The sequence below is a fragment of the Aquila chrysaetos genome, chromosome 24 (genome assembly GCF_900496995.4).
Source record: "Aquila chrysaetos chrysaetos chromosome 24, bAquChr1.4, whole genome shotgun sequence".
NCBI lineage: Eukaryota > Metazoa > Chordata > Aves > Accipitriformes > Accipitridae > Aquila > Aquila chrysaetos.
In genome coordinates, this window is record NC_044027.1 from 6,877,779 (window position 1) to 6,900,654 (window position 22,876).

The 22,876-nt window shown below is 46.5% G+C and overlaps 1 protein-coding gene across 6 annotated transcripts in view; it reads left to right on the top strand.

Annotated features, from left to right (window-relative positions):
- PPP1R12B (protein phosphatase 1 regulatory subunit 12B) overlaps positions 1 to 22,149 on the top strand; it is a 125,090-nt gene extending 102,941 nt beyond the window's left edge. For 3 of the 6 annotated variants that reach the window (XM_029999632.2, XM_029999634.2, XM_029999636.2), the window contains 7 exons: positions 4,538 to 4,554; positions 5,061 to 5,208; positions 6,314 to 6,418; positions 6,683 to 6,736; positions 9,076 to 9,126; positions 14,423 to 14,603; positions 18,729 to 22,149. In XM_029999632.2, the coding sequence (XP_029855492.1) occupies positions 4,538 to 4,554; positions 5,061 to 5,208; positions 6,314 to 6,418; positions 6,683 to 6,736; positions 9,076 to 9,126; positions 14,423 to 14,557 (510 nt within the window). In that variant the 3' untranslated portion in view covers positions 14,558 to 14,603; positions 18,729 to 22,149. The remainder of the gene's footprint in view (positions 1 to 4,537; positions 4,555 to 5,060; positions 5,209 to 6,313; positions 6,419 to 6,682; positions 6,737 to 9,075; positions 9,127 to 14,422; positions 14,604 to 18,728) is intronic. The other 3 variants (XM_029999633.2, XM_029999635.2, XM_029999637.2) reach the window with 1 other exon arrangement.
- The last annotated feature ends 727 nt before the right edge of the window (positions 22,150 to 22,876 follow it).

Sequence of the window (22,876 nt, forward strand, 5' to 3'; positions counted from 1 at the left end):
TTCCCTGGTTGTTAATGTTTCTAGTCAAACTTTTGATCCCAAGGGAAATGAAGGAGTCTGGGCAAAACTGACAGTGCTGTTCCAAATTTGCCAGGGGAAGAAAAAAAACCTCAATGCATTCGTACAGTTGATACAGCAGTTTCTCAGCATCCTGTTATAACCTTAACAACAGGTTGCACAGTATTCATTTAAGAAAAAATCAGGAAGGGAAAGCCCTTTCTTGCACCAGCTTAGTCAAGTGTATGTTTGGTGCCTCAGCTCTTGTTTCCCTCCCTCTGTTTGCACCCAACTTCTCTTTCCGGAAATGAAGGAGGGAGAGTTTTGTCCTTCACCTTCTGACTCCGACCTTGGAGTTTTCAGCTCTGGGATGGCATTTCCAAGCAGAACCTTCTTCATTACTTACATACACAGCTCAGTGAGCTAGCTAATGCTGCAGAAGTTTAAATGAGTATTTTTGTGTTTTTTTTTTTAAAGAAGGGGCAGTAAGTAAAGGAGAGGCAGTTGCTGAGCTGATGGTGCAGGTGCAGCTGGAAGCATGTGGCAAGGGTTTCCAAGGGTGCTATGGCCAAACGCAGGGCAGAACTGAGGCAGAAAGAAGCTGTTTTCTACTGAAAATATTTCTCCAATGTGATATCCTAATGGCCTCTGAAAATGTTTGTCTGTCTTCGAGCAAATAGCAGGGATGTCTCAGTTAAGCGCCTAGTCCGATGTTTGCATGTAGGGCTCATGCTTCCCCTCTCAGATACCTCCTGCGCTGCACAGCCGCCTCCCAGGAGTATGAGATTTTAGTTGTTGTTTTAACTCACTTCCTCGGGCTTCAAAGCCTCTCTTTGTGCTAAGAACTGCTGCTTTCCCTGTCACCTCTTTTAGTTAGAGCCTTTTTTTGAAGGTGCAAAGTAGAACTTTTTTATTCAGGAATTTTTTCCCCTCCTCCATCATTATTTAAAAAAACAAACAAACAAACAAAAAAACCCACCTGAATAAGCTGCTCCTTGAAATATCAGCACAAACACTGGCCTTTGTGTAAAACCCATGAAAATATTGAGCCAGAAACTGATTTAAAACAAAATAAATAAGTCTTCTCTCCTTCCCTGAAGGTAGCAGCAAGTGGAAGAAGGATCTGCTCATGAAAACTGGTCTGCAACTTTCCTTGTGGCAGGGACACTTCCAACAGCTGCTGTAACATTTCATTCAGGCTCTGCTTTCCAGACCTCAGCCTTTATCCAGTTCCTTTCAAATGTAATCATCTTTGTCTCAAAAATAGCACTTCTAGCTGAAGGAACGTGGAGGGAGGCACCTGAAAATTGAAGGGTGAGGGAAAGATGCCGGCTTTCCCAACAGCTGCGAACACAAAGATTTCCTGTAGCTCCATGCTGTTTCTGCAAGACACTGGAGTCGTTTTATGGCAGAGATGTACTTTAAATGAGCCTAAAGGGAGATAAAGTCACAGGAGGAGAAATCACTGAGTGCTAAGAAATACGCAGATTTTGGCTGGAGAACTCCCGGAGCTGCTGCATGCTTTGGGTGGCTGCAGGTCACTGCAGGATTGCTCTGCTCTAATGCTGGCAGCAGTGGCAGGAATGGTGCAGGTCCTCTCGTGTCGTCTAGTTCTTTTCTTCTCTTTAGAGACATAGAGACAATTGCAGTCTGAAACAATTCATCTCAGTATCCATCACAGGAAGGTTTTAAATACAATAAACGTAGGGACTTTCCCCTTTGCTGTTCCCAGCAGCTATGTTTAAAGTGATTCCTTTCTTATCCCACCCTTCCTTTGCAGAAGCATACCCCTGCTCTCTCTGTCTGTGGAAATTATTAGTTTCTTTGGAGGAAAAAAAAAAAGACAAAAATGATTTTTCCCTCTTGCTGCAAGTGCACAGGCTGGCTTGGGGACCTGCTCAGATTTTGCGGCTTGGTTTCCACATTGCCTTGCCCAGCTGCATGTGGACTTCCTCAGCGCTGTTCAAATACGTTAGCAGGTGTGTTTGTTGAAATAAATGCAAGCTTGATATTAAGTGGATTACTTGCCTAGCCGTTTGTCATCATAAGAAAAGTCGTCGCTGAAGGGGATTAGCATAAAGTGCACAAATAACTTTCACCAAGAGGCTTGTTAATCACTTCCTAATTCCCCTCTCCTGCTCAGTAAGGGAGATTGGGTCATTGGGCCAAAATTAAAAGGGAGCTGTCAGGCAGCTGAGGCAAATGTCAGAAGCTCAGCTAACAAAAGACCATGGAGACATCAGCCAGCATGTTTGCAGCTGAAAATGGGAGATCTTTCTAACAATAGCCTCGTGCCAGAGGCCAGCCACACAGAAACTGCTTCCCAGCTTACTGGCTTTGAGCTTTGTACGGAGAGTGGCCCAAGCCACAGCTGTCTGGATAAGCAGGCAGATGTCCCTGTGACAACAGCAGGCAGCTGCTGGGTGTTTGGCCCCATGAGAAGCTTCTCAGACAGCATCCAACATCTCTTATGGAAGTGCAGCAGGGCTTAGCTATGGTGGAAAGCCATCTCTTGTGTCCCTTTTTTCTCACCTGCATGATGCAAAGAAAGCTTTTGATTCATGAAGAGGAGGTTAAAGCAAATAAAATAATAAGGGGCTGAACCTGCTTCCATGGCTCAGGACCCATGCCAGCACCGGGATGGGCTCCTGGAGCGTTGGTGACCATCTTTACAGCATGGGGCTGGCACCCAGACCTGTCCCAGAAGCCTGGCTGAGGGTTGCCCTGCAGGCGCAACTCTAGGGAGAACATGCTAATTAATAGCAGGGCTTACTCGTCCTTTTGAGCTTTGCATTTAGCAGCTTTGGCTGAATGTGTTGTCCATCCACAAGTCTTCAAATGTGCCAGGATTCTTCAGTTTGTTTCTTGTTTACTGGTCAAATCACTGCGTCTCACGTCGGAGTTGCTGTGTTGCACACTGTGTTGCAGAGCAAGCGGAGATTGCAGATTCCTTGGGGAGGCTCCTGTCTTGAATCAGGGTTCAAGATGAGGGTTACATTAGGGGAGGCTGAATTAAAAACTAGGTGTACGTAATACATCTGGCAGGCAAAGGGCACGTTGCAGACAGGCTGGGCGCAGTCCGTGCTGCTCTGGGACTTGCCCCTGTGGTCCTCAGGCTTTGAGCGGAGAGATTGCGGGTCACTTGTCTACCCTCCTTCTCCATGTAATGGGGTGATTTAATTCAGCTGTCTGCAGTGTGTGTGCTCCCAGATACCTGCCCAGTAATTGGAGGTATTGTCTGGGTGCCAGGCAGGAGCAGGAGGTCTGAAGTCTTCAAACACTGGGATGCTGGACAGGCAGCAAATCTGCCACCCAGCAAGGCGTTTAGCACAAGATTTAGTGGTCTATCTAGCCAGCACAAACTCCAGCACAAGCATGTCTGGGCACTAAAAGCCTGACCCCTCGTCTTCTCTGTAATGTCCTTCTTGTGTTGACTCTTGCACTTACTAAAAAGGAGGTAGGGAAATAACTGGTAGCACCTGCAGGTGGTTTGTGCTTACTCAGAGAAATGATGCTGCTAATAAAACTAGTAGGGGAATATTGGGCTCAATTTCCACTTCAAGGGACTGAAAAAGAGTTTGACTGCACCTTGAATTTAAGTAAATGTCTGCCAGACAAAGAGAAACCTTGCGGAGAAGGAGGTGGCAGGTCAGTGCGATGTATCCTGCAGGACACCTATGCCATTACCATTTGATTTCTGCAATTGTGGGCTGCAGCAAAGGCAGGGTTGAGGACAGCACAGGGGTGATTTGGAAGTTGATGGGAAAGAAGAACCTAACACACACTTCAAACAACATATCTGCTCTTTTCGCTGGCGTAAGGCTTATCTCCTTTCCTCGTGCAGCTTCTACTGTGTATCATCTTGCCATGGTGAAGCTTTTCTTCATGGGGGAAGTACTTGCCCATGGAAAAAAAGTACGGTTTGTGGTTTCCTGAAGTTCAACACAAATACACAGCGAGCTCTGTGTGTCGTGGTCCATTAATACCTCTCACCCACATCACACATAGGACAGTGATCAAAGTCAGGAATAATAACTGAATTTAAGAAGGGAAACAATAGATTAGTTTTGGTTCGAAGGAATGGATTTCAGTTCTGGAAACGAGAATTTGAAGAACAAGGTTCAGTAGGTTTTAGGTTAGCAAAAGAAATGAAATCTGAAATACTTCAGAGAAGCTGAAGGAGTTGAAAAGATTCAGGCAGGGATGGGTGATTCCCAAACAATAGATTAGTTTTGGTTCGAAGGAATGGATTTCAATTCTGGAAACGAGGATTTGAAGAACAAGGTTCAGTAGGTTTTAGATTAGCAAAAGAAATGAAATCTGAAATACTTCAGAGAAGCTGAAGGAGTTGAAAAGATTCAGGCAGGGATTGGTGATTCCCAGTTTAGGTATGGAAAGCAATGCTGTTTAGCTTGTGAGCTAGGTGCTGGTATTAGGGGTAGGAAGTTGCTGCTGCGTGGTAGCTCTACAGTTCTTGAATTGAACCTTTAATTCTCCTCATTATTAATTCCCTTTTTCTTTCTTTTTTTTTTTCCTTCAGCATGAAAGACTTTCCAGGTAAGAATTTTATTCTTTGGCATTTTTTGTATTTAATGTTTATCAACAGCATGTTTTTGTATGGCTTTGGGGATTCCCTGTGCTTCAAATTAACAGCATAATCTGAAGCTGGTACTGGCCATTTGGTTCCTACCCTATCTCAAGTGTTGGGCCACTTTGCTTTTATCCTTTGCTCCTCAAATTATTGAAAAGCTACTCTGCAGAGAAGAAAAACCCTCTGTGCCCTATTAGAAATGGAGCCCATTCCCACCATGAAGATGAGAGCTCCATGGGAAATTACTGCCCATTTGGGGTCTGGGCTAATACCCACTGGATTTTTTCCAGTTTTTAAAATGATGGTGGCTGCCTGGCCTTCAGCAGCAATGCCCTCCTGCAGGGTGGAGGGAGCTCTCAGCTATCCCAGCACCTGTGCTCTGCCACGGCCTCGAGTCCCGACTGGTCGGGCTCATACTGGCTGTCCCAAAGTAACAGCGGCTCCACGGTGCTAGATCTTCATTGTGTTTTAGGTTGGAAGCAGCTACGAACCCTACCACCAGTGACTCCTCCTACAGTGATCGTGCCTCCAGCCGCTCCAGTGCCTACACCCGGAGGGAGAACCGGTTAGCTGCCCTCAGCAGCAGAGCAGAAGAGGAGAGTAACAGGGACTATAAAAAAGTAGGAGTTTTTAAATGTATTATTGTCACTGCATGTACCTTGGGAGCTGCCTGTTGCTGCAGAAACCTGCACTGAGAGTCTTTGGAAAGAAAGAGAAAAAGGTTATTTTCATTTTCCCTGTTTCCATTGCTTTTGGGCATCACACCAGCCTTTTCCAAATGCATCAGCCCTTCAGAGGGTCAAAAAAAGACAAGGGGTGAAAGGACACCGTGCAAAGTCAGTTATCTGGGGGAAGGGGGATTGAGGAGTCAGGCTGGAGGAATGCTGGGAGGAATTTGAAAGGAGCAAGAAAAGATACTGTTGAGCATGCCAGCATGGCTGAAGCATGCATATCCCCACAGAATTTTTTGCTGATACAACAGTCCAGAATTATTTTTTCTATAATCTCTGAAACTTTCAGCGTAATCCTTGAAAGGCAGTAATATGGACTGCCATGCATATCTAGTATCAATGCAAAGACCATATGAAAAGTAAACAGATTAAGATGGCCTTAATTCTGAAATGACTATAATGCTGAAAAGCCTTGCACGGTAAGCAGCACCCTACTCTTCTTCATGAACATGTCTGGCCAGAAGAGGCAGGCAGTATGCCCACTTTGTCCTCTTAGAGGTATGGAATTCTGCTTGTTTGAAGGAAGTGAAGGGAAAAAATCCATTTTGGAGTGGCCTAAAATTGTCCTTCTTTCTCCTCCTCTTCAAACTAAAAGCACACAAGAGCAACTAGGGTGTGTTGTGTTGGGGAGCACAACGGAATCACAGGTTCAGATACATCCAGCCTACATAACTTAGTACTTTATTATGCTTGGTAGTTTACCTAAATTAAAAGCATCCCTTTTCTTTGCCCCTTGGCTGTGTTTAAACACCCTACAAAATTAAACAGCTGTTTTCTTATTTCATGTGAATTATGAAAACGCAGGTAAAGCATCCAGACTAGTTCTGTTTGCCCTTCTTCTAATATCCTGATATGGGGGAGCGAAGCAAACCACACAGCTGCCTCTGCTCAATGCTGAGGACACACGTCTGCTCAGAGTAGCGCGGCAGAACTGGGTCTGTGCGGCAGCCGAAGAGCAGCCTGGTTAATTGAAATCTTTTATTTCATATTTCAGTTATATGAAAGTGCCCTGTCTGAAAACCAAAAGCTGAAGTCAAAACTGCAAGAAGCCCAGCTTGAGCTGGCTGACATCAAATCAAAGTTGGAAAAAGCAACCCAGGTAAGGCAAAAACCAGATCCTAGACTGGAGAAACTGAGCACTGGCCCATGACAAGCCAGTGCATGTTCCAGCATGGGAAAGGATTTAGCTCTTGGGTGGGAAGGTGCTATAGGGGAGACTTACTTTTCACAGAAATAAGTGTGAGTGATTCTGTAAAGACTGCTTCTTCTCTGGGCAAGTGCATCTGTAGGCTATCTAGGCCTTTGTGCAGCACCCTGTGAATGTGTCTCAGTTTTAATAGCTTTCTATTTTTAATTTACATAGCAGAAACAGGAGAAAACTTCTGACCGGTCCAGCATGCTGGAGATGGAGAAAAGGGTATGTGTTTCTGCTTTCTTCTGAGTTGCAATCTTTGCCTTGTGTTGCTCTGCAGGGCATAGTAATTTCTTGAAGGAAAGTGTTAATTAAAAGATAAGTTATATTTTTGCCTTGTGGAGCAGTGCACAGTGATAATTGTATCCTGACCTTTTCAGCATCTGAGATTTTTCTGCTCTCTTTGCAAATCAGCTTAGTTCTGATTTCCTTCTTTTATTACAGGAAGCTGCAGACCAACGAATTGTATTGTATCATGCTAAGAGACTGTTAGTCCATTATGCTTTGAAATATTCTTGATCCTTATAAATAAAGACTGTTTTGGGGTGGTGGGGAGAAGAAGGCAAAACACTAGCTGGGTGTCTATCTTGTGATTATACTTGAAATCTGAATGTTTGAATGCTCCTTTCTCTTAACTGAACAGTCAGATTCATTGCAGTAAGCTAAGCTGAACAGGCAGTGTCTAGCTGAATCTCTGCCTTAAGTGACCATAGCTTTGGTCAGATTGGAAGGGACCTGAGTAGATCTGTAGTGCATCCCAGCAGAGTCAGCCAGGTTAGTCAGGGCTTTGTCCCATCATTTCATGAAGACCTCTGAGTTTCCACAGCTGCAGCCCCTTCATCCAGTTCCTAACTATCCTCATAGTGAATTTTTTTTTCCTTCTAGCTTGTCAGAACCTCCCGTGTTTCAGCTGTTGGCTTTTACTACTCATTCTCCCACCATGTACCTGGGCGCTGGAGTCTGGCCCCAGTTTCTCAGTAACGTCCACTTACATGTTAGAGGTTGCCTGAAGTGGAGGTTCCTCCTAAAGTGTTTCATCTCCTGAATTTTTAGGAGCTTTGCTGGATGGTCGAACTGTGTGTTTAAATTTAATTCCTACCATGAAAGACCTTAATTATTTATGTGTAAACACTTCCCAGGATTTGCCAGATATAGTCTGGAGGAGGTGACGTTCAGGATCCCCACTTTGGACAGTTAGGCAGAGCACATCAGCCCTTAGTACAAGTGTGTGATATACCTACTGGCACAGGTGCCAGGCTTTGACTGTTGAAGTTACCCAGGTTGCTGAAGCTGAGCTGATGCTCAGACCATGGCACTGCCATGTAAGCTCAGCTGAGCATCTCTGCACCCCGAGACTGAGATTCTCAAAGCAGCAGTCTGTGTGGGCCTGATTTCTAGGTGTGCTTAAAGCAGGCTGAGTGGGGTTAACAAATATGCAACCATCACTGTCATCTGAACATAGCTGTGGGGGGAAGTCATGACACAAGTGGAGCTTTTCTTTTGGAAAAGAAAGAGAATGTGGTGGTCAGAGCACTTGCCCTGAGTGGACATCCCCAACCAGAGGGAGCTCACACCACGCATCCCATCTCCCACCCCTGTGATGCTTCCAAGCTGGGGCAATGTCCTGCATTGGTTTTGTTGAATTAGGATCATGACAGCCACAAATACAGGTTTCTGAGAGTTAGAGAGGAAAAAAGCGCCCAGCTGTTCTCAGTGAAGATGGCATTAACTGCTTCCAGGATGGCTTACTCATTTTGCACTCATGAATCCCTGGATAAAGTGTGCTGTGGACAAAAAAAAAAGTGACCTATCATCCACGGCCACACTCAAAAGCTGTGTTTTCCTTACTCCCTTGGCCTCATATTTCTTTGGAGAGGGCAAAGGAGCGGGGCAGAGAGTGTAAAGCCTGTTCCTGACCCACGTTTGCTGTTTTCTCCTGCTCAGTGCACTTTCCTGGGGCAGTTTGAGCCCTCTCATGTTGAAAAAGTCATTGGTGGAGTCCAGACGTCTCCCTAAAGGACAAGGCAAGGGCTCTAACTGTCCACTGAGGGCACCAGTAGTACTCACATGGCAGAACCTACCTCTGTAGAAGTCCAAAATATAGTGAAAGCAGTCAGCTTTACAGCTTTGAAGCCCTAAATCTTGGAGAAGCAGAATTTCCAGGCACCTTTCCCTGTTCACTGTTTCTTATTTGAGTTTTGTCATTGCCTCCTTTAGTGGGGTGCAGTTAAATCCATGGCTTCACCTACAGAGCTCAAAATCACATTACATCAGAAAGTCCTGAAAACTGGGATCACTAAAGGTAGGGGTTAGTTTCATTGAAGGAGTGTGAAGAGACCTCAGGATCTGCGGAAATGGGCCCAGCACATATTGCCTGCTGGTTTACCAGCTGCCCTGTCCCATCTGATCAGCTCCTGGTTGTAACCTGTGCATTGCTTTGAGATGCCTTTCAGTGAATGCTCCTACAGAAATACAAGACTCTTATTTTTCCTTAAAAGAAAATGTAGTGTAAGTTTTTCTTCTAAATCCTTGTGACCATCTTTGTTATGAATCCTTGTAAACAGGAGAAGCGAGCTCTGGAGCGGAAACTGTCTGAAATGGAAGAGGAGATGAAGGTAGGAAATAATCTATTCACTCTGTCTATTCTGGTTTTTATGCTTTACATTAATGTCTTTTGGGATTGTCACCCAGGAGTAGGATATTAAAGGTGTACATGGGAAGGGACTTGTGTTACCTCTCAGCGTGTTCCTTTATGCAGCCAGAACTTACTTTAATGGCCATGTTCTCCAAACATGAAATACTAATAAAACTGTCCTATTATCATTCATCAAATTGCACCATATGTTTAATTTGTTATGTTGTTTGGTCTGAGAACTGTGAAAGCTGTTCTCCTTAAATGCTTTCCAAAACTAACCTTTTGTGGCATCGATGAGTTTCAGTGTGCTGATCCTCTGTGCTCTGAATAGTCTGCAGCCCAAGTTAAGCCGTTGTGGTTCTCTCCAGATGGGTAAGAAGACAAAGCTGGCTTTTGAGGTCATGCACACTACCCAGGAAAAAACACAGAGTGTTTGTATTTCTGTACGCCTTTCCTAAAGCATGTTACTGGAACGCTGTGTCAGTAAGTCAGCCTGCAGTAGATTTCAGCAAAGAGGAATTTGCATCCTGATGAAATATGCAGCATGGCTTACTGTCACAAGACATCCGCCACCGACTGCTCCTTCGCGTTCTCCTCTCTCTCATGGCATTGCTTCAAAGGATGGTTCTCCTCCTGCCGTGGCTTGGATGCCCTGTGAGCATGGGGCTAGCAGGGAGCATTGCAGAGCAGGAAGCAGTGTGTTTTGCCACCTAAGTACACCTAAATCTTCACACTGATTTTGCAGCGTTACATCATTTTACACTATATTTTAATGCTCGTATTCACAGAATGCCCCCCTTTGCTCTGTGCCCTGCACTTTCATTCCCTTTGAGCCAGGTGGGACCACGCTACTTTAAGAAGGAAGGACCCCATCTGAGAGCTGTGAGCTCTCCCAGCACGGTGCGCTGATGGAAACGATTTCCTGCCACCCTGGAGGGGGTTCCAACTTTATGTTTCTATTTGAAGCTTCATATATTTACCGAGCACACATCTTTGAAAGGACCCATTGGCTTGTGCTGCATCTTCTACTGCAATAAGTAGCAGAATGATTTGGTGGAGTCTTACTGTAAAGGCTCTCTTGTTCTCTCACAGAGGAGAAAATAAGTGTGGATGTGCTGGCCAGAAGGGGAAGGAGAAAGGACTGAATATGCCTAAATTCCAAATTCTTTGTTCACTGAACAGGTATCAGCCTTTAACTCCAGAGAGACCTTCCTGTAATTACAGAAATACGGCCTTCAAGAGAAAATGCAGACAGTAGCAGTTTGTGTTGGTTTTTCAGTTATGCAGATCGCTCTGCAAACCGGCTCAGTCCATAGAGTAAAAGACAAATTGGTGTCCTCTAGTGGCCTGTCGGTTTTGAAACATTTATATTGGTTCAGAAAGCAATTAATGAAAGAAGATGCCTGTAGGAACTGTTGGACACAGCCAAAGCACCTCTGATTCAGGTAGTCTGGAGCTGCAGACTGATGGAAGCCAAGATGGTGCAAAAGGAGAAGCACTAGAAGTTTGACATGTTCTTATGTTGTCCCGAGAGACATGCTGGAGACGTGAGCTAAAGGAGCCTGTGGTCTAACTGAAAATGAGCTATCAGGTCCTCGAGAGTGGTACTTACTCTTTGCTCTCTGCTGTGTTCTTGCTGCATTGAACAACCAAAGTGGCGTTTTGTTAGTAGAATAAATAGACAAGAAATTTGAAAATACCTCTTCTAGGGTGCTAGTATGTTTCCACTAGTTTTTGCAAAAACTCGAGCATATGGTGAGTACCTCTGTGTGCTGTGACATGTCTTTTTCAACAACTACTCAATAAAAAGGAGTATAAAATCTCTGGAGGTAAAAACGTTGAACTGGACATGTCCATGAGGAAAGCAGACTTTCGTGTCCACTTTCATCATGCCTTAAAGCGGGAGAGTCAGCCCGGTTGTGTTTGCCTAAAATGAGATAACCTCCGCAGAGCATCTGTGTTAATCCCTAGTGTGGAAGTTGATCCAGGAAAACAAATCTATTAGTTCTGGTTAGACTTTCTTTCCTGCTTCTTGCACTAGCTGAATAGCTGTCAAGCAGAAAGAATAAGCGACTTAAGCAAATCCGCCAGTTTCCTTTAGCATGGAGAACAGCAAGGGGAAACAACCAAACATGCCAGGTTATTAGGTCTCAGGTAATACTGTGGGGTTTGGGATTCTTCCCACTGGTCTTTGAATTGAACCAGTCCAGCATGGCTGTCATCCAGCTTTTGGATCCTGGGGTGTCCGTGTCCAGTTCTGTGCATCAGATGTCCTGGCCAGGGCTTTCCTCTTCTTGCAGCTGACTTCTTAGGAAGGTCGCAGGACGGTCCTGGGTTTCTGTGGCAGAAATGCTTTGTACTTCAGGCTATTCTTGAGGTAATGAGCTTTGTTCCTTTCGTGAGTTTAACCCCTGCTAACGAAGCAATCAAGAAATTGACAGGAGCGGGACAAACTCCATAATCTCAAGAACTCCTTGATGCCCGAGCTGCTCCTGCAGACTTGCTCTTGTGAAGGTGACAGAGTGGTGCAGCATTTTCCTAAGTGACTGCAGAATTTGACTGGAGATACAGCAACTTGGCTGAGGAAGGAGAAAGAAAATTAGCATTTGCACTGAACTGAATTCAATGCCAAGTGCCTGAGGTTCCAACTTAACACAGCAATTTTTCTTGAAGGTCACAGAAGCTTCTTTATTCCGTAGCAGCACTGCACCTCCTGGCTTTGTACATTGTGCATGCTTTGGGCATTTTTATTTCCCCTAGTGTTGCAGGCACAAAATCCTTTAATTAAAGGCAGGTACAGCTGAACTGAGAAACCTGCTTTTGGTAAGCCAAGTATCAAGCAGAGTGATAAGCAATCACAGCGGTATCATCCAGATTCTGGTTGTCGCCCTTGGCTTCAGTCCCAGCTTCCCAGCCTTTGCTAGGTTTCTTGGATAAATAGAAGGCTGTCCTACCTGCAGCACACACGCATTTTTACATAAGTGATCCTTTTTATCGTCTGTGAGAGCATGCTGAGGCTGAGCTGTGTCTGATGGTGCCATGCTGAGGTTTTGTACTATATTGGTATGGAAAAATAAAGGTGGTCTCAAACGATCACAATCCTTTCCATCTCGCGTAGCACGGTGCCCCATTTTACATATGTTTTGTGTTTTCTGCCAGCCACATGCTCAGCTGTGTTCCCTGTGATAAAACAGATGTTTGTTATCCATGGTAGCACCAAAAGAAATGACTCTTCCAGTATGAACCATCCTCCAGCAGCTCCTGGGTGTGATTTATCACCGGACAGACATATGATGTCCATCTGTGTCCTCGCCGAGCACAGGGGGAGCCGGCACAGCTTGGGCAGGTTAAGTGATGGATAAATGGCTGAGATTTGGTGAGAGGGGATCTTGCTGCTGAGTTGTCCCTGAAGCTCTCCTGCAGTTCATTGGCCGTAGCTCTGTCTCAGGACCTGTTGATTTATCCAGTGTCAGAACTGCGTTGGCATAGTCCAAGTAGCAGGAGCTGCTTTGTCCGTTTGATGCCCTCGAGGGGCTCAAACCCCATCTTTTGCTGGCTCCCTGCACTCACCTGCCTTGCTTCCTTTGATTTTGCAAGGCTTTTGGACAAGGTATCTTGATTCCTTAATGGGGAGCAGAGATAGTGCTTTTGAGTAGTTAGGAATCGAGCCAATGGATGGGGGCTACATGAAGTACTTCTCTTTTATACAGGAGTGAGCCCTTGGACAAAATGTCCTGGGATGCAGCAGGTTCCTTGCCAACTGCAGCCAGCTCCATGTCATGCAAGTTGGGTGGAAGTTCATGCAAGTTCTTTGTATCACAGTAGGTTTGCCCATGCTGCTGCTAGTTAAGGACAGACAGAGACCTCCCTTTGAGCGTTTTCTGCTAATTAAATGGCAGAAAGGAATCCCCATCCCAGTAGAATCTTGCCTCCATCTCCTCCCTGCCGTTGCAAGCTCACAATTAAGAGGGCACAGGGAGGAGCACGTTGGTCTGTGGAGCTGCTTTGGTTCTCAGCTGGGATTTTTTCACTTGAACTTAAAACTACTCTTGTCGCAGATGTTTCCCTTCATGCCTTCCCCTGCCCAGCGTCTGCTCCCTCCACCACGGAGGAGGGTTTCTTGTTCACATGGCCCCGCTGCCCGACAAGCTGTTGGGAGGAAGGAGGAACGGTATGCTGCTCAGAAAGCAGCTCTGCAGCCCTCAGCATGTCCTAGCACCTGCACTTGGTATAAATGTCCAGCACATGGTTTCGCTTTAGCATCACTGGGAAAAATGTCGTCCTTGTAGAAATGGTGGTGTCTGCCTGGCTTTTACCATTTTCCCATTTTGCCTTCCTCATTGCTTTTATGTTCTGTATCTCCCCATTGCTGCTATACCTGTGCTAGCCCCAGCTTTGGGGCTCGATTTCTACACCGTCCTTTGCCCACTTCTTTCTTTTGTGACCAAGAATGCCATGTTCTCACATGCCTCCTGTGTAAGATGCTGTCATTCAAACTCCTTTAGTTAAAATGAGCGGTTTAAAGTTCTGACTTTTCACCTCTGGAGATCAGAGATAAATTGAGCCCCATGACAGAGAAGAGCTGAATCTGGGCAGGGATGAAAAACCCACACACTCCCCAGACATGTGGCAGGACTGAAGCCTGAGCAGACCCAAGAGCCATCATTCAGGTGCTGCAGGGACAAGGGATGCGAGCAGATGTGGTATGTGTCTCAGTGGTCTGCTGTAGGACAGCGACACTTTCAGATGCTTCAGTCTGTGCCTTTAAAGTCTCCCATGAAGCTCTGGTCGCTCTGTGCTACACAAGACTGCTTTAGCTTTTAGAGGTACATGAAGAAAAGGAGTTTTAAAGAAATTCTCCGTTGCCAGCAGTGTTCTCAAAGCCTGCGTAGGTGGTAAGTCAATAATGATAGTTCTCACAGTAGTTCCTAAGTCCAGGGGCTGTGTGCTGCTGGAGCTCACTGTCTGGGTAAACTAGGATCTAACCTGCAAGAGACTGTCATGCTTTGTGGTGGGAAATCCCTTTATTTGACCTTTTTAAAGGCTTTGGGGGCCCCTGGAGAAAGGGATGGTTCCCAAAACATCCTCCGTGTGTTGTAAGGCTTTCCCCATACGCATCTGAGCTGCTGCCCGTCCAGCACTCACTGCTACTAATTTTTCTTTTATTCTCTTTTTTTCTTTTACTGCTTGTGGACTAAATTCACATTTCTGTGCCCTTTTGTCTTCGTGGTGTGTTTTCTTTGTATTTTTCTGTCCACTCCTCTCACTCTCTGCAGAATCTCCACCAGCTCAAACAGATTCACACTCTGAGGCAGATGAATGAGCAACTGCTGGCTGAAAACAGGGCTCTGACCCGGGTCGTAGCCAGACTTTCTCTGCCTGCCAAGCCCTCCGAATCAGAGGAGCTGTAGCTGTTTTCTCTCCGGCTCATCTCGCCTCCCTCTTCCACTCTTCCAGGCAGGTCTCCGCTCCCTTGGCCGGGCTGTTCCCCCTTGCCTCGTTGCTCTCAAGGGTATCTGATGAAGCTTGCGGCTCAAAAGCAGCATGTGGCAAAGGATCTTCTGAAAGCCAAAAGCATGGTGTTACTGCCCAGCTGAAGGCAGGGTTTCGCTGGAGGCTCTGTTCAGTCCTGTTGACTTTCGCTCTGCTTGGCAGATGATGCTGACCTCGCCGTTTTACTAACTGACCGCATCAGGGGGTTGCCTTGTCCATGTGGAGTCCATCATCTGGGAGAGAAATAGGAGGATGTGCTCCCCGCCTTGACGCGAGGGCATAGGGCTGGGTGGATGGCACTGAGGTGGCTACTGAGGAGTGATGGATCAGCTGCTTCCCTGTGGCTTAACACTGGCAAACGGCTTTGGGGTGGCTTGTCAGTGCCAATGGGTTAGCCAGCAGCCCCTTCCCCATTACCTTACCTCAAAACAGGTGGTTTATGCTGTGTGTCTGCTCATAATATAATTCTTTTTTAATTGGACTTAATTCAGTGAGAAGCTGGCACCCAGCAATTAAGATTATCCAAAGTCAGAATGAGCAATGCAATAAATTTCTAAGGATGTTATGAAAAGTGCACATTTTAGACAGGAAGGTGATTTTTAGAAGACCTACAACTGGGCAATCCTGAGCAGGTTTTCTTCGTCACTTGAGCAAAGAGGACAAGCTCCTTCCCTCATTTTAAACAGAGATTTTTGATTTTTGAATCCGAGTTCACAGGCTGCAGCATCCCCTCTGCCTCCTGCAGTCTGGCTACAAGGCAGGTGAACCAATAGGAGGTGGACCAGGTCTGCTTTCTTTTTTCATCTTCTGTTTTAAATTCAGTGCAGAGCAATTAGTGTTTGAAGTCCAAGGACAATCCGTAAGCTTTGCCTTCACACATCATGCAGTTAAATTACATCCTTTCCTGCTACTTCATTGGTTTGGTGCTAAAATAAAGCTGTAAATGCTTCTTTCTTAGGGCCCTACCTGTCTTTTGCAGGTTAGTAGGGATATTCAGATCCCTTCAGACATAGCTATTTTTTAAAAAAAGGAAGAAGCAGTATGCTCTCATGGGCTGGAAGTGGCACTAAGGTATAAAAAAATCTATTCTTAGCACACAAATTATATCAAGGATGATTAACCATAGAAACAAACTAACTAGGGGAATTGTGGCTTCCCCTTCTGGGAGTCGCAGTCAAGACCACGCGTGTATCACAGGGGCTGAGAGAGGGGGTGTTTCGCGTTATGTGGCCTGAATTGTGCAGATGGTCAGATTAAATGATCTCACCATCTTTACAGTTGAAATCTGCGAAAGCGTTCTCGAACTGTCACTGACTCATTCCTTCTCATAAACGGTGAGTTTAAGTCATTCTCCTTCCCAAAGTGCTTTGAGATCTGAGAGGGAAAATTGGGCAAAACTATTTCCAGACTCGGAGAAATAATGTTTCACAAACAGTAAGTCACCAGTCTGTCTTCTCCTAGGAAATAATTGCATTATTGCTTTCCCCCTGCTAACACCCATCTGCTCTGACGTGCCTTGTCTCTCGTGCAGGCTGGCTGAGACACGGGTGGACTGATCCTTCCCAGCTTGCTTATAGGTTTGCAATTCACTGCTGGTGTCCAAGCTGGAGAAGAGACGTGTGTCTGCAAGCTCTGCTGATTTCTTTTCAATTCTTTTAGTAGGTCTAACACAGGGTGTTGCTGGTACCTGTAAACCTTGTCTCACCGGTGTCTGTAGACATCACAGCGATACAGTAATGTCACTGGTTTAAACTCTGACAGATTTACCGTGGTCTTGCAGCAGTGGTGTTTTTCAAAGAATCTCATTTTCCAAAATCTGCATAATTTCTGAAGTGCCACCTTCTCCATTGTCACAGGTAACACAGAGCACCGCTGCTCGGACCAGCCTCTAGCCCAAAACTCACTTTACACTGATGCTGCATCATGGTCAGCTTCACTGTCCCCTGCAGGCTGTGCCACATCCATCCTTACCTTTTCCAGTGAGATATTTATAAAGCTTCAGTTTTCAGGCCCCTGCATTACCAGCCTGCTTCACGTGCAGTTTATTTTACCTGACTTGAGGGTGCTTTGCTTCAAAGGGAGGAATGCCCTTGGCCTGGGAGGAATGAAATTTTGTAACATTGATTTTTAGTTTTCAGAAAACTTCACTGGAAACTGATGGAGTAGGGTTACAGTGGGAAACTTTTCAAGAAGCACTTGCTTTACATGTACTTATGCTCCTTCCTTTTTGAATAAATCACCAAAGTTGCACTGAAGCATGTGTGTAAGGCATAGCCACGATCAGAGCTTCCAATAAGCTGTAGAACCGGGATGGTTGCTCTCTGTGATGTTGCTTCTGGGAACCTGTGACAGATTATCTCTACCAAAGCAAGTGGCAGAACTTCATATCACTAGCTCATTGCAGTGATGGACACATTCAGGACTGCAAGGCCACCCCAAGCAGTGATGTAGAGAGGGCATGGACTGTCCATCTGCAGACCCCAATAGGTGGTTGAACTGTCATAGTGCACTGGACTGGAGGGCACTGTGCTGTGTTGTGGGTGTTAGATGAAGCTCAGGAGGAAACAGAGGAGTGCCAAGTGAGACAGCAAATGCTTTCCCCATTTCTCTGGGCTCCTGAGCACTTTGGTGATGGGCGATGCCTCTCATTTGGCCATGAGAGATGGCATAAGGAGTCGTGACTGCTGTTCTGGTGGCAGCCCTGTCATGGAGATGTGCCTGTTGCACCACCACTGGGTCCAGTGAGACACTTTTAAGCATCACTAGCTGAAGCTCCGGCCAGCCCATCACATAGTTTTACCCTTTCCCCAGTATCCTGCCATGCTGCACTTTCCCCCTTCTCTCTCTCTCCTCCAAAACCTCCTGTCTGGAGCATCCACCACCAGTGCCAGCGGGGACAGGGTTAGGCACGTTGGGGCCAGGCGCAGTTTGGCCTGACTGTGAAAGGAGGGAATTGCCCTAGCAGGAGCGGTGGGAGCTGGTGTCTGCCCCAGGAGCTGCCTGCGCTCGGTGGCGGTGGTCGTGAAGGGGCTGCAGGTAGGAGGAACAGGCAGAAGGTTGTGGTCAGAGCTGAAACTCCAGCTTAGGAGGAAGGAGAAGGTTTAGTGGAGATATTGAATTTGGGGGAATTCCTCTTAAGATCCACCTTTGCAGAGAGAAATCATCACTGAGCTCATACCGGTGCCGTTCTTGCCTGCGTGTGACCCCGCTCCACCCTGGCTGGTTCCAGCAGGCTCCGGGGCTGGTCGCCGTCAGGGCTGCTGGCACCCATGGTGCGAGTTACACCTTCTGTGTCACACCCCGAGACAGGAGCACGGGGTCTCCTTCTAGTCCCCAGGCGGCAGGGGACAGTCCACTGAAGGTCTGTCTTGCAGCGTGGGAAGCAAGAGAAGTCAGGAGGGGTTTTTGCCAGTGAGAAACGCTGCAAAGCTCTTGTTGAAGCTATTTCTTCCTCTATTTCCAGTTAAAAGTGCTCTGGGTTTTGTCTGTGTTGCAACCCTTGGTTGAGCTTCAGCATTCAAAATTGAGCACCAAGGAGGTATCTCCAGTGTCAGTATGTTCTACAAGTCCTCTGGCCGTGGCATGCGCATTTGAATTAAACATCTATGGGATCCCAAGGAGATTTGGGTTTATTCTAAAGAGATTTTGCAAGGTCCAGTCCTGAGTGACAATTCTAGACCTTTATTTTCCCCTCTGGTCCTGGCAAAATGGAAAAAAACACATCAGGGAAAACCAGCTTTATAGTTTTCTGCCGAGCCCTCATTAGCCTCTGGGAACAGGTTTGGGATGAAACAGCTCAAAAATGGTTCCTGCGCTCCCACCCTGGGGCTGTGGCATCACTTCTCAGCAAGGGCTTTCCTGGCTCCAGGGGCTCCACGGCTCTTTGCTGTGCTCAGGTACCCTCTTGACCCCTCCACGCCTCACAGCCAGTTTGTAAAAATTCTGGAGACATTGTGGAGAAATTATCAACATTAAAAGTGTGCTGCATGGAGGGAATGCGACATCCCTGCTGTTCCCTCTGAGCCGTAGGGCTTGTCCAGCCGGCAACGCTGAGCTGTAATCCCACCTTGTCTTTGTCTCTCTCTACAGATTTTGACAGAGCTGAAGTCGGACAACCAAAGGCTGAAGGACGAGAACGGAGCCCTCATTCGTGTCATCAGCAAGCTCTCCAAATAGGAATCCTGAACAAAGGCAGGACGAAGAGGGGTGCCCTACGCAAGCTGCCAACCCCACCACCAAGCCCTACCCCTCTCTTTTTCTCCTGTCAAGTACAGCAAGCATTTCAGCCATGGGATCAATCTGTCACACCTGCCTTGCCCTGCCCTTTGCTGTACATTCCCTTTCTGCCCTTATTTCCCCCACAACACACACCCCTGCCATTTTATTTTTAATTTAAGCATGTTGTGGTATCTCGGACATTTTATTCAAGGGAGAAGAGAAACATGAGGACTGGGTTTGAGCTGCCAAAACTTCTTCTTCCAGAAGCCCAGTATTTGGTGTTGGACTCCAGTCTGGAGTAGGTAGCTCCTACTTTAAAAAGTGACACCTAAAGAACTAATCCAGTACATCCAAGCCCTTTACAGGTGGAAAATGTGAAAATGGGCTGGGACTCTGAGGATGCACATCAACCCACTCGAGATGTGGGACTCTGGTTAAAATGTGATGCTGTGAAAGCCACCAGGGCTGATTTCTGTAACAGGCTGACTACAGCTGCTTTGCACAGAGACCTTCTCCTTTCACCCCAGTAGACCGAGTCTTTTATTTAATGTAAGATTTTGAACCTGTTCAGTAACATCAGAGCTGACTCTCAACATAAGACCCCTTATCCCTCCCCCTGCCTTTCCTCTGCAGCCTGGGTGATTTCGTATCACACTGTATCCTTCCAGGGCTCCTATCTCCATTAGTAGCGTCTGCTGACTGCATCTGGACTCTTGCTCTTTGGGATAGGATGTATCACAGATACTTGCCAAGCTTTCTGAAGGGCAAGCTTGAACCCCTAGAGATCCTCTGCTGCTTTCACATGCATATTAGTGTGAATCACATTGTAGGGAGCTGTGCCTGTGCCAGAAACCAGCCATCTGGGCCATTTTCCTGCTATCTTCATGAAGGCAGAGCCCTGTAGAGGAGTCTGGTTTGGTATTTCAAGTACCTTGCTTTGATGTGCAGCAGGAGGCTGACCAAGTGAAAGGCAGCACTGGTTTGTTTGTAGGGAGAGGGAATGCCAGAGTCCAGTCCCACCCACCCATCTGTTGGTGAAGAAGCTTGACGCAGCTGGATTTGAAGGCAGAGGAGCATGAAGCAGTGATCACTTGTCCTCCCGCATGCCTTGGAAAGGTGTGGGTACATTGGTGTCAAAGGGAGAAGGAGCTACCCTTGGGTGTGCTGGTAACTGTTATCACTGGGATGAAAGTCTTTTAATCTGTCAAAGGCTTGCAATAAGCCTTGACCTTGAAGGAAACCTCAAAAAAAAAAAAAAAACCTCCTTGATGTTATACATACTCAGAACAGTTTGAAATTGTTCTCTCTATGGGCATTTAGACAGTGGCTCCTCTAGGTGCTGTGTGATTTTGATGATAGCAGCAGTAACCTGTCATCAGATCTGTTGAGCTTCCCCTTAATAGACTCCTCTCAAACGATACCTTCCCTCTGAGATACTTCTTCTATCCAAACCACTTCCCCATCTACATCCTTCCATATTTGTCCTTTCATTTCCTTTGTCCTTTGATTTCCCTGCTCCATCTGGCTGAGTTGTAGTCTCAGTCATTGAACTTGGAGGTTGCCATGAAGAAGTTCTACCTACGTTCCCAGGCACCTCTGCTGACTGTGGGCTTGCAGCTCCCGCCATGCTGGTGGGACTCTTTCTGCTATGAGAGAGATAGATGAGACACTTGAACATGAGCATAATTCTTGAGCTTGCTCAACAGGGTAAAATTTATCTCTTATCAGCCAATCCTGGGCTTTTTGGAACCTTTTGCTGGTTATTGCTTCAGAAAGTGTTTATTTTCCTCTCCCTTGGGTTTTTTTCTTAGTTTGGTTTTGTTTCTTTTTTCTAATTCTCCATTTTTTTCCCCTTCCCCTCCCTGTCCTGCCTGTTCCCACCTCTCTAGCTCTTCTTAGAGCTGCCAGTTTTTCCCCAGGCAGCTCTAGACAGAGGTTCCTCTTCCACCGCTCTTCAGCCAGCGGAGCTGTTTGTGCACGGCATGAGATGCCGTTTCTCCTGGTACACTGAGGCCCTTCCTCTGCTGCTGTGCTCTGGGGAGGAAGAGACCAAAGCTGGTAATGGCATCAGGGTTTCTGCAGAGCACTGCCTAAGCCAGGCATCCTTTTTATATTACTTTATTTTAACCCTGCTATATTTAACAGCTTTAAGTCTTGAGATCTGGTCAATGCTTTTTCTGCACGCTGTTCCCACTTGGTGCACTCTTTATGTGAGTACTTCTGCGGTTCTTGATGTTTTTTCTCTTGGTGACCCACTCCTTGCTTCAGACGTGGGCTCTCTCAGCTCTAAACAGGAGTCCAGTCCCTTCTGTGCCGCGCGGAGAAGATACTCACCTGCTGGGGTGCTGGTGGTTGGTGCAGCGCTGGCGTGCCAACGCGTGCGTCTCGGGTTGTGCAACCCAGCAGGACAAGGGACGAAATTTCAGACTAAAGATCCTGTTCTTCTCACGAGGCAGGTTCCTGGCAGTGTGAAGAAGCCTGGTATCTGTTTTAGGGAGAGGGTTCAACCCAATCTGACAAATCCATCCTGCGCTGACATTTTGCCCCTTCCTACCAGGACACTCATTGCATTTTATCCTAAGGAACAGTATGCAAAGGGTGCAGAAGGCTTAATTGCTCTGTGTGGCACCTTGCAAAGCCAAACCACTTTAAATGAAGTGTCTGTTTAGCACTGGATTATCCCCCTGAACTCTGACTAGGGTAGAGGACCCACCAACAGTTTAGTCTCGCTGACTAGCCAAAGCTGTGAGTATTTCATGATGAACATGCAATTGCAAACCAAATTCTTGAGAATGAATTTTTTTGGTCTCACTTAATGCCTGACATAACCAGTGCACTGAGGAGGTAACGAATAGGACACCTTGCACTCTGCGCTTGGGACAGAGTGCAAAGCAAGCAGTTTTTAAAACTGATCCCTATTTGAACCAGAGCATTTGCCAGATGTGATCTCCACTGGAGAACACAAGCTTTTTTTCTAAGCAATTGCTTGGGGTGAATTCATTTTTATTGCTTGGGGTGAACCCGCCTATTGTGGCTGTGAGTTTGATGATGGCTCTTTGTAAATAAACTCCTTGGAGAAGCAGGACTAGCTTACGAGATGGGGAGAGAATGTATTTTTATGCAACTTTTGAGTGGCCTTTCAAACCCTGAGATGAATGATTTGTTTTACTGGTTGTTGTTATATAGTATTATAAGTATTATGTGTTTGAAAGTTTGGGAATAATATTCACATCTATGATGCTTGTAAACACAACAGTATTTATAAATGAATAAAATAAGAGTTGATAAAATAGAAGCTTTGCTTTGCTTCCACCTTTCTGGAGCTGCAAGTTGTTTAGTCTAAAACACCCTGTTTCTCCCAAAATTTCCATAGCACGACAGTATCAATCATCTATAAAAGCAGAAATGCTCTGCAGCTACGTACCTGCTGCAGTTACAACACGGGAAAGGCAGCGCTCCCCTGTGTGACTGTTTAGGGAAAGCTCAAATGACGGAACTGTGGATGCACGTCACTGACAGCCACCCAGCAGCCAGGAAGGCGAACGGGAGAGGGTCCCACCTGACACCTCTGAACCACAATGGGGCTCAGGCCCATCTCCCTCCGTGGTGCCAAGCCCTGTATTTGCTCTGCTCAGGAGCTTGGTCAAGACAAACCTGTAGCAAAGACATGGGCGCTGGTGCCATGTCTTGGAGCCTTTGGCCCAAGTGAGGTTGCTAGAAACCTCTGTATCTTTCGGTCTTTGGGAGAGGTTACTGCAGCTTGAGCTCTTCCCCTTGGGGTTAGGGGTGTCCAGCGCCTCTGCAAAGCAGGGCAGGACGTAAACGTGAATATATGGACCAAACTGTATGTGTTGGGGATGAAGAATTTGGTGGGGACCTTTGATGTCTTCCCACCTGCACCCCATGTCTGGGCCAGCCACGCTCAGCCGGGGCAGCGGGGCTCAAGGCTGCCCAGAGACATCCCCACCATGTGTGTGAGCACACTCGTATTTCAGGGGGATGTGGGCCCTCACGGGGTT